This window comes from Zootoca vivipara, chromosome 14 (assembly GCF_963506605.1).
Source record: "Zootoca vivipara chromosome 14, rZooViv1.1, whole genome shotgun sequence".
Classification (NCBI taxonomy): Eukaryota; Metazoa; Chordata; class Lepidosauria; order Squamata; family Lacertidae; genus Zootoca; species Zootoca vivipara.
The window spans coordinates 53,989,461-53,999,593 of NC_083289.1; the positions used below are offsets into that span (position 1 = coordinate 53,989,461).

A 10,133-nucleotide genomic window follows, 5' to 3' on the forward strand; every position below is an offset into this window, starting at 1 on the left:
CATATATGGCAAGCACAAATTGCCCTTTGGACTGCAGAGATCCCCACATGATGAGGGAGAGAGATCTAGTTCTGTAGGCTGTTGCTCTGATTCTCTTTGAGGGTGCTCCTGGTTTTCCTTCTCCCCCTTAGGACCTCATTGACCTGGAGCATGTGTTGGCAGTCGGCGGCCACACCACTCGGCTGGTGGCAAGGAGACTCGCCGACCCCTGGCTGCTGCACTCTGCACGCCTCAAGGAGGACGGTGGCGAAGTCCTGCAAGGCAAGGACTCTGCTCTCCCGAAGGACCCGGCTGAGTCAGGGGAGGAGGAGACGGAGCTCAGCCGGGCTTCTCCTTCTGCTCTGACGGAGGAAGAACCAGCCAGGAAAAGGCAGAAGATGGATGAGGAGAGTCTGCATGGAGAAGCTGCTGCCCAAGGCACCCAGAGCATGCTGGGAGAAGGAGCCAACAGCACTACGGCCCTGAATGCCAGCCTTGGTGGCGCCAGGTCTCCAGAGATGCCAGAAGGAACTGCCGCACAAGAGCCAGGCTCCATACAAGGCTGCAGGATGGACGCTGTGGGAAAGGACAGTGGGAAAGAGGCCTCTGGCCTGAGTAGCCAGGAAGCTGAAGACTCTGGGGATCACACCAGGGAGCCAGGCAGGGAGCCTGTCTCGCAGCCGGAAGCAGCCCTTGGTGACTCCAGCGGTATGTGTGAGGAGCCCCACTGGGCAGGCAGGAGCAACGTCAGGAGTGGGTTGGTGGGAGCCTGCAGCAGGATCAGGCCAGAGGGGGCCCCATCCAGGCCCACATCCTCTTCTCATAGCAGCCAGCCAGGCGAGTCACGGTGAAGCCCACAAGCTGGGTCAGAGCACAACCCCCTCCTCGTGGTTGAGATGATAGGGAGGGCCTTTGTGCAGAGGCAACCCATCAGCCATTTGATTTGTATCAATCACTCATTCTGCCTTTCCACAGTTTTAACCCTGCTCTAGGCGGCTTGCAGGATTTAAAGAATTGAATAATTGCAAACATTAGAAAATATATTGAACATTAAAAAGTGCACAACCAAATTGAACAATTTCCACATGAACCGTAAGATCCAAAATAAAGGTACAAAGAATTAACAGCACCAACGCCAACAAGACCTCCCCCCCCCAAAAAAAAACCTTACAGCTTTTGTAGTCCATCAGCCATGTCAGTCAGGGCCTCCCCCACCCAGACCAGGTGGGAAAAGGCCTGCAAGGCAGGGCTGCCCCCCCCCCCACTCAGTGCCTTTGCCATGGCTTTCGTCTTGGGGCTCCTGCAGAGCCATGGAGGGGCAAGACCACCAGCCGGTCCGCAGGGTCTGCCATCTTCTGGTTCCCTGGTCCGTATTTTCTCTCTCTCAACGATTGCTCATTCCTGGTGGCTGCTTTTGTTCCACAAGCCCCTTCCACCTGCACAGGGCCTTCCTGTTCCTGGTTGTGCTGCTCATCCAAACTCTCCATGCGGTTGTCACACAGCCCAGCAATGTGAGGAGGTGGGGGGGGGACCCCTGTTGTTGAGCTCCTGGTGCCATTTGTGCTTTCTGCTCTTTTTTCCCCTAGGATCTTCCACGGGGAAAGTATGGCAGGCAGAATACGAAAGGTGAGTGTGCAGATCAGATGAAACGATGGAATTCCCTTTGCTTGAGCAGAGCTGCGTCCAAAGAGTCACAACATAACTTAGATCGGCTTCGGTGTTGCTTCAACACACCCACTTTGTAGTCGGAGGCAGTTGGGGACATTAGCAACCACATTCACTTGATTCCCACCTCAAAAAGTTTTAGGGACTCTCAACTCCCCCATTGGTTAGTTTAAGAAAATCTTGCTGGATCCGGCCAATGGCCCCCCTGCTCCAGCATCCTGTTCTCACCAGATATTGTAATGGAACACTCTTGGTCAGAGCCTGATGCTGAGAACACCAAGGTTGCAGCCTCAGTCCCCGTATGGGGCGGCTGCATATTCCCAACTCTACAGGCTCTGTGATCCTGTGAAAACCTGCAAGGAGGATTCGAGCACAAAGGCACTACTGCCCCTCCTGCCATTTCCAGCAACTGGCATTCAGAAGCAGACAACAGGTATTCAGAAGCAAACAACAGTTATTCAAGTTCCCCCCACCAAACCCCTGGAGATGTTCCTGCTGCTGTGGCAGGATCTCAAAAGGGAACGAGGCTCCATTTGTGGCCAGGGCAGCACTTGTGCCAGTGGATCTGAGGGGTTTTCAGAGAGGGACTTCCTGCTGAGTCCAGTACTCCTGGGACCTCTAGTTAGCTGTGCTGTGTTTTGGAGACCCAACCTGCCCCCTGGGGGTTGTTCTCCAGGAGGTTGGCACCAGCCTTAAAGATGCCTCTGGCTTTTGAGTCGCGAGTAGGCCTGGCTGGGACAGGCCACCAAAAGCTGCTGGGATCTGCTCACTCGCTGTGCTGCAGCCTTAAGCAGGGCCTGGCCTTTGCCTGTACATTATTTGTTAAATTTGTTAGTCATTTTACCTTGCCCAAAGCAACCTACAACCAGCCAACCAAAAAACAAAAGAAAAGCCCATATAGATACATTAGAGAAATAAATTAGAAACATCCCACCCACTTCTAAAAGGCCAGAGATAATCAAAGGCTTGATTATAGAGGAAAGTTTTTGACTGGTACCTAAAGACTAGGAATGTGCCAGACGAGCAGGAAGCCACCCCAAAGAAGGCCCATTCTCATGTTGCTGCCTTTTGAATTTCCCACACAAGAGGCACACAAATAAGGGCCTTAGATGGTGGTCACAGGCTCCCGGTTGCTTCAAGGGGAGAGAGGCTGTCCCCTTTGCCAATCCCAGCAGTGGTTCTGATCCTCTCAATCTCTCCGTGCACCTCGGCTCTCAAAACAGCGCTGGCGAGAACATCTGCTTTGTCGGCCGTCCGTGGCGCATCGTGGATGGCAGCCTGAACAATCCAGTCTGCAAGGGCATCATGGAGGGGGTGCTCTGCCACATCATGACCAAGCCTGGCATAACGGAAGCAGCTCTGTGCCACCACTATTTGGGCGTCCTGCAGCCGGTGGCTCTTCTGGAGATTCTGCAGGTATGTTTGGTCTCCTGGGGTCAAGGTGGATCCACTCTGTCCAGGTGTTTCCAGCTTACCTGTGTTGTATTGCTGCATGTGTCCCTTCCCAGTGCTGTTGGTGGCAAAGAAGGGAATGTTATATGCAGGCCCAGGGCAGAGGCAGGAGGCCAGCCAGTCCCAGCCTCTGTCTTAAAATAGGAGTTTATATATTTAGCCACATTTGTTTCCCACCCTACTTCCAAGGCCCAGAGTAAAGCACTTGGGCATTTTCTGGCAACTCCTATTCAGGAGTTTTGGAGATGGAGCTGCTTTGGTTGTGTTGTAAGAATTTTAAAAGGCTTTCTTGCCTGTTTAAAAGGGCCCTACCCCAGTAGGGAGTCCGAACCTCCGAAGAGATCGGGCGAAGTTCATTACCCCTCTTCAATAGTGCAAAACAGAGACCAACCCAAGGTAGAGGAAAGCAAGGCTAGTTGCTTGCGGTTTATTTGCCAAGAAAATAAAACAATCTGCTGCAGCAGGGTGTTCTCTCTAGCACAGGAGAAAAGAAGGACCCAGGACAAAGGGCCTCCCTCCCCATATATAGAACTTTGAAAATTCCCTCCTTCCCAGTCCAGCCCACCCCCAGAAGCATCAGACATAAATCACAGAAGGGGTGTAGCCCAAGACCACCACCACCTCATGTCACACATCAAAAATAAGAGGTGTGAGAAGCTCCCCTATTCACACCTTAAATGTGCCCTTAAGGCAGGATCTGTGAGCAGAGAGACAATGGGGAGGTTTTTTTTTCTCATTTCCTCCCTCCTTTCAAAGAGAAAGGCCTTGTCAGCCTGGGAGAGTCAAAATGGCCACAGGACTGCCCTCTTGCACATGTTTGCTTGGTACATCTATGAACATTTAATACATATATATAAAAAGACCTTTACAAACCGTAACATTCTCAAAACAGTTTTCTGCGTCCTTGATGGCCGCAGAGCAGCACCCGCCCACCCAAACTCCTATCATTGTTAGGGAGCAGAGCCTGACTCTGGTGGCACAGAGCAAGGAAGGAGCCACCTCAGGGAAAGGTACGGTTCTCTTCCTGCATAGGAAGGCATTTAGGAGGCACACTCCACCTTCACATGTACCCATACCGGTAAGCAGCTGCTATTTTCTTACATGTTGAAAATGCTAAATGGCCCCGTGATGGAGGGAACTGCTGTTCCCCAGGTGCTGTTGTACATCTCTCATTAGCTTCAGCCAGTATGGCCAATTGGAATCCAGCAAATCTGGAGGGTCAACTTGCCCCCTCCCTCCATGAAACCACTGCTTTCAATACAGCCTAACTCTTTTTAAAAAAGGTTAGCGTTCAGTAACTCACTCTGTGTGTGTTAAATTTCCCCCTTTGCTTTACAGGGCCTTGAATTTCTTGGCTGCATCAGAAAATTCCACTTGAAGCAGCAGAGACCAGCCTCACTCTTCTCGAAGCCGACCCTTGAGGAGGTGGTTGGCAGCCCCAAACTGAGCAGCACGCCAGCCGTCTTCTATGAGCCCACTGTTGACTGCACCCTGAAAATGGGCAGGGTCTTTCCCTATGAACTGAACTGGAACAAGTGGGTGCAGATGGCTCCCTTGTGATGAGGCCTTTCTTGTACAGTAGGACCGTGAATGTCGTTGTGTGCTTTTGTTAAGTAAAGAGATTGTTTGCGTACCTCCTCCTGACTCTCAGCTTCTTGCTTGACTCTATTAACACGCAACTGGGAGGATACTGATGACTGTGGCAGAGTCTGGTGCTGTGGCAGCACAGGGTAAGCAGGTGAAACACCCGAACAGCTCCTACTGTGGGCAAGGCAGTGGCTCCTCTCAGGTGGGGGTGGGAGTGGGAGAAGCTACTTTCATCTGTGGAACCTCAGCTCAAGCCAGCTTTTTAAAACATAGCAGAAAGAACTGCAAAAAATTAGGATGGTCCCCTAAACACAAAGCTCTCCAATCTTTCCTCTTGTCCCGTTGAGCAGGTGTGCACAGGATTGCATTTTAGGATGCAACCCTCCCTGCCCATAGAGAATGAGAGAACATAGCTGCAGCCCTTTCTCAGGCATACGATTTATTATGTACAGAGTAGCAGACGCCCGCACCCCAGTTGCCCAGTCAGCTCCACTGCGGCCTCAGTCCCTCCAGCGGTGTCCGCACTGGGCGCTGCAGCACTTGTAGAAAGTGGTCATGGGCTCGTCGGCCGAGCGCGTCTGCAGCTGCATGAAGTAGGCCCGTGGGTGCTCGCACTTGGGGCACGGCTCTGGGGGGAGGGGAGAGAGAAGGAGACAGAGAAAAGGGTGTCAGGATCTGGTGGGTGGTGGAACATTCCCCCCTCTAGGCCAGAGGGTGGCTCCTGCAGCCTCAAGTGCCCAGGCTGGTGGAGGCCGGAGATGATGAGGACCCTCAACTTGACAAGCGGGGTGCTTGTTTTGCATCTCCCCGAGGGCCTGAGAGAAAGATCCCCTGCCTGGAATCCTTCGGATCTGTGGCTGCCAGCCATTGCAGACCACGCTGAGCCAGGCAGGTCTGACTCAGTAGAAGGCGGCTTCCTGAGCTCCCTCTTAAATCAGAGCTGCGAGGGCCAGAACCTTCACAGCGCAGAGAAGCCAAGTTACACTGTTAATGGATGGAACCAGGTAGAGGGCCTTCTCGGGAGTGGCGCCCGCCCTGTGGAACTCCCTCCCATCAGATCTCAGCTATCTGACATTTAGAAGACCTCTGAAGGCAGCCCTGTTTAGGGAAGTTTTTAATGACTGATGTTTGAATGTATTTTTAATCTTTCGTTGGAAGCTGTCCAGAGTGGCTGGGGAAACCCAGCCAGATGGGCAGGGTAGAAATATTAATAATAGTAATAATAATAATAATAATCCGTTTCGCCTTCCAAAGGGGGCTCCCAGGCATCTCCAGGTGGGGCGTGGGGAGAGCTCGATCCCCGCGCTGCCTGCGAGGGGGTTGGCCTGGATGCCCCCTGGGGGTCCCTCTGGGAGACCCCGGCCCCCTTTCCCACCCCCTGGGCACCTGCGGTGGAGTCCACGTTCTCCCAGGCGGCGGCCCCGCCCAGCACGTCGTCCACCTCCTTGAGCTTCGGGTAGCGCCGGCTCGTCACCTGAGAGAGAGCAAGAGGGGGGCGTGGGCGGGGGGCGAGAGCGGGGAGACCCAGACCCCTCCCCCCTCCCTCGGGGGAACCCCCTCCCTACCTTGCGCGTGACGTTGCGCACGTAGGGGCACGTGGTGCAGGCGAAGCGGTGGCAGCGCGCGCCCTCCTCGGCCACCAGGACGTTCCCGCAGGCCGGGCAGAAGAGCAGCATGGCTCCCGCGTCTCTCTCGACGTCCAGGCCACGCCCCTCGCTCAGGCACTTCCGCTTCCGGCCGACACACCCCCTGAGGCCTCGCCCCTTTCCCTTTCCCAAGATGGCGGCGCCTGAGACGGCGGAGGCGGGCGAGGAGGGCGCCGTGGACGCGGCCCACGCCGAGGTGCTGCAGCTGTGGCAGGCCGGCCTGGCGCGCCTCGTGAGGGACCCGCTGCTCTGCGACCTCCCCGCGCAGGTAGGCCGCCGGGGGGCGGGGCCGGCCGCGGCTGTCGATCACCGGCGCTGACTCCGCCCTCCTCTCGCCCTCAGGTGACCCCCGAGGAGATCGGCTCGCAGGTGGCGCTCGAGTACGGCCAGGCCATGACGGTGCGCGTGCGCAGAGCCGACGCCCCCGAGGCCCCCATGCGTAAGTCGGCGAGGCCCCGCCCCCAGCGTGGCCCGGCCCCATTGAGCGTTTGGGGGTGGGCTAGATGACCCACGAGGTCCCTTCCGACTCTAGATCAGTCTCAGCAACAGGAGCAAACGCCACCCAGCCTCCTACCCCGTGGCTTTATGCGCTGGAGGTGCAGGGAGCAATAATAATAGTAGTAGTAATAATAATAATAATAGGGACCCAGGTGGCGCTGTGGTTAAACCACTGAGCCTAGGGCTTGCTGATCAGAAGGTCAGCGGTTCGAATCCCTGTGACGGGGTGAGCTCCCATTGCTCGGTCCCAGCTCCTGCCAACCTAGCAGTTCGAAAGCACGTCAAAATGCAAGTAGATAAATAGGAACCGCTACAGCAGGAAGGTAAACGGCATTTCCATGTGCTGCTCTGGTTCGCCAGAAGCGGCTTTGTCATGCTGGCCACATGACCTGGAAGCTATACGCCGGCTCCCTCGTCCAATAATGCAAAATGAGCGCGCAACCCCAGAGTTGGTCACGACTGGACCTAATGGTCAGGGGTCCTTTTACCTTTACCTTTAATAATAATAATAATTTATTATTTATACCCTGCCCATCTGGCTGGGTTTCCCCAGCCACTCTGGGCGGCTTCCAGCAAAATATTAAAATACAATAATGCAAGCAAGCAAGCAAGGCCCTGATTGCCCTTCCAGCCCTTTTCCCTGAACAAAGCCCACTTCGCCGCCCAAGGTCTCCTCTCTTGCCCTGCAAAGCCCCTCCCTCAGCTTGTGTTGAAGGTCTTTCCGGGGGGGGGGGGGTTAGAAGTGACTGTCCTGAGCACCTCTTGGGCCCTGGCAGGATGCGCAAGATGCTGCCTGGGGGTGACGAGACTTTCTTCTTCGCAGCCGTGGTGGTGGTGCAGAATGCCAGTGTCCTGGACCTGAAGAAAGCCATCCAGCGATTTGTGCAGCTGAAGCAGGAGCGGACAGGGGGCATCGAGCACATCAGCTGGTGAGTTGAGCCATCCCCCCTTGCCAGGATGGGTGGGACCCTCCTGGGTGACCCTCCCAGGCGGGTGGACCAGCCTCTAGTATCCTGGGATCGGCTGCTCCCACCTGCCAGCCCTCTGTCCTCACACTGCCATCAGGCACCTTCTGTGCCAAGTTTGTCAAAAACCTTTGTTCCACTAGGCCTTTGCAGGCAGTTACAAGTGTGTCCCACCACAATGGTCTGCCGGTGCCTGTGTTTAATTCTTTTGCTTTTAACTTGCTTCTTAAATATATTTATATACCGCTGGATCGCTAAAGTAAATCACTGTGATTTGCAGCAATATAAAACCATACAGTAAAATCATTAAAAGGTTAAGTGATTTTACTGCATGCTTTTATATTGCTGTGAGCCACTGTGCTGTATTACCATGAGAAAGCAGCATAGAAGTATTTTTACAAATAAGCCAACCTCCCCTTGCAGGAAGTATGTGTGGCGAACATACTGCTTAACGTTTGGCGCAGAGAAGCTGACAGACGACAGGAAGAAGCTGAGAGAGTGAGTGGCGGGGAGGCTCGAGCCGGCCTTGCTGGGGCTCACCCAACTTGCATCATTTTGGGGCCGAGCCTCAGGGAAGGTGGGGGGGACACAGCTGGAGTTCATTACCCATCTGTGTGGGGAAAGAAGCCCCAGCAGCGAGGCGAGGGCAGGAAACCAGCTGCCCTGGGACTTGGGAGAGCCAAAAAAGGGGGTGTGGCTGCTGTTCTCTCCTCCAGAAATAAACCATTGCGTTTGAAAAGCTGCGACTCTGGACAGGCTCAGGGTAGAGAAATGGATCAGGGTGGGGTGCAGCAATATTCAGCGCAGAACTCAGCCGTTGAATTCACCATCACACGGTGCAGGGCTGTGGTTGCTGAGACGAGCAGTACGAAGGGGGGGGGATGTGCTGAGAAGAGGATGCTGGACTAGGGGACCGGTGGCCTGGTCCGGCTGCTCCCCTGATGTTCCTCGGCCTTTGGGAGAAAGGATGGGTGGGTCTGTCACGACAGCAATGTGTGTGTTTTGGCAGACGTGTAACATGAGCAACGCTATTTTTAGGTACGGCATCCGAAACCGAGATGAAGTCAGCTTCGTGAAAAAGCTCCGGAAATGAGCAGCCAGGCAAGTCCCAAAATACCCCTGACCTCTTTGCTGGGTCTTCTGTTACCCACTGCTGTCTGTCCCACGTCTCGTGCTTGGCTACCTCTCAGCAGCTCTCTGCTGTGGGCAGGAGAAAGCTTGGGCGGGGGGGGGGAGAGAGTCTTCCCTCTTTGGGTCCGTTGAAGGTCCTGGACAGGCAAGGAATAGATTCCCTTTGCTGAGAAGGAAACCAGCACTGCTGAACTCAACTAAGTTCAGTAACATGCTTAATGCAGTATCAGAAATGATTGTTTACAACGTGGTGAAAAGCTCTTGCGGGGGAATTGTTATGCTTTTAAGCTGAGCATCTGGGGGTCAGTTTGGGAAATTGTTTCATTCCGTAGCTGGCTGGCAGAAAGTGCCCCCTCCACCAGCTGTGCCTGCCTTTTGGAGAAAGGTGCTAGTGGCTTTGTCAGTGGGGGGGGGGCAGTTTTGTTAAATCCATCAGCCTTGGATGTGAGCAGATGCTGAAGCCACTAGGCTCATACTTGGTCCCCATAACCAACATGACCTCACCAGGATGGGGGGGGCAGGTTTTCTCGCCCTGGACCTGAATGCAGTGAGCTTTTGCAGTGCTCAAGGCCGAGGCTCTGAGCTACATTATTCAGCTGCACTCAGATACTTGGAGAGCCCAGGAACTGCCTCTCAGGCCTAAAGGAGCCTTTGCCTTGTGTCTTCCCTTGCAGGTGCCCATTTCTGAAATGGGGAGAGGCCAGTCTTTGAAAGCCACAGCCGTGACCCAGGAGCACTTGAGACTTGCTCTGCTTCTGTCTGGTCAGCGACTGCGTCACCCAAGGGACCACTGCTGCTGGAAGTGGTTTTGGACCCAGGAGGGTAAAGGTGTTTCCTGTGAGGCTGGCAAAGGCAGCTATGAGTCCAGGTTGGAAGAGAGGGGGCTGTCTGTGAACTGGGCAGATTTGGGAGCAGCAGCCACACAGCAGCAGGTGCCCACTGGGCCCAGCCAAAGGCTCCCACCCGCTGGAGGCATCAGCCTTCGCTGGACTTTCAATAAAGTGCATGAGCAAAGGGAGGCGGCTGTGTTGTGATTTGGAGAAGCGGTTCTTGCAGAATGGGGCTAACGTCCCCAAACCCAGGAGGAGCTTGCAGAAAGCGCAGCCCAGGTGACTTGGGAGCATAGCATCATAGAACTCTAGGGTTGGAAGGGACCCCCAAAGCTCATCTAGCCCAACCCCCTGCAGTGCAGCTTCTCCTAAGGAGCTCC

At 54.7% G+C, this 10,133-nt stretch overlaps 3 protein-coding genes across 5 annotated transcripts in view; 2 read left to right on the top strand and 1 right to left on the bottom strand.

The window, feature by feature from the left end:
- Positions 1-5,028, top strand: part of GTF3C1 (general transcription factor IIIC subunit 1) — a 39,759-nt gene extending 34,731 nt beyond the window's left edge. For both annotated transcript variants that reach the window (XM_035130536.2, XM_060282638.1), the window contains 4 exons: positions 132-687; positions 1,566-1,605; positions 2,868-3,060; positions 4,435-5,028. In XM_035130536.2, the coding sequence (XP_034986427.2) occupies positions 132-687; positions 1,566-1,605; positions 2,868-3,060; positions 4,435-4,656 (1,011 nt within the window). In that variant the 3' untranslated portion in view covers positions 4,657-5,028. The remainder of the gene's footprint in view (positions 1-131; positions 688-1,565; positions 1,606-2,867; positions 3,061-4,434) is intronic.
- Positions 3,054-6,419, bottom strand: POLR3K (RNA polymerase III subunit K). 2 transcript variants are annotated; one of them, XM_035130543.2, is made up of 4 exons: positions 6,249-6,419; positions 6,070-6,157; positions 5,154-5,311; positions 3,054-3,154 (listed from the first exon to the last, which is right to left on the bottom strand). In XM_035130543.2, the coding sequence occupies exons 1-3, from the start codon at positions 6,357-6,359 to the stop codon at positions 5,184-5,186; spliced, it is 327 nt and encodes a 108-aa protein (XP_034986434.1). In that variant the 5' UTR covers positions 6,360-6,419; the 3' UTR covers positions 3,054-3,154; positions 5,154-5,183. The 2 variants fall into 2 exon arrangements, with proteins under 2 accessions (XP_034986434.1, XP_034986433.1); XM_035130542.2 differs by lacking the exon at positions 3,054-3,154 and having other exon boundaries at positions 5,098-5,311.
- A 9-nt stretch (positions 6,420-6,428) lies between these two features.
- Positions 6,429-9,941, top strand: SNRNP25 (small nuclear ribonucleoprotein U11/U12 subunit 25). The gene is made up of 6 exons (XM_035131576.2): positions 6,429-6,597; positions 6,672-6,768; positions 7,651-7,756; positions 8,216-8,290; positions 8,831-8,893; positions 9,598-9,941. The coding sequence occupies exons 1-5, from the start codon at positions 6,463-6,465 to the stop codon at positions 8,883-8,885; spliced, it is 468 nt and encodes a 155-aa protein (XP_034987467.1). The 5' UTR covers positions 6,429-6,462; the 3' UTR covers positions 8,886-8,893; positions 9,598-9,941.
- Positions 9,942-10,133: the final 192 nt, after the last annotated feature.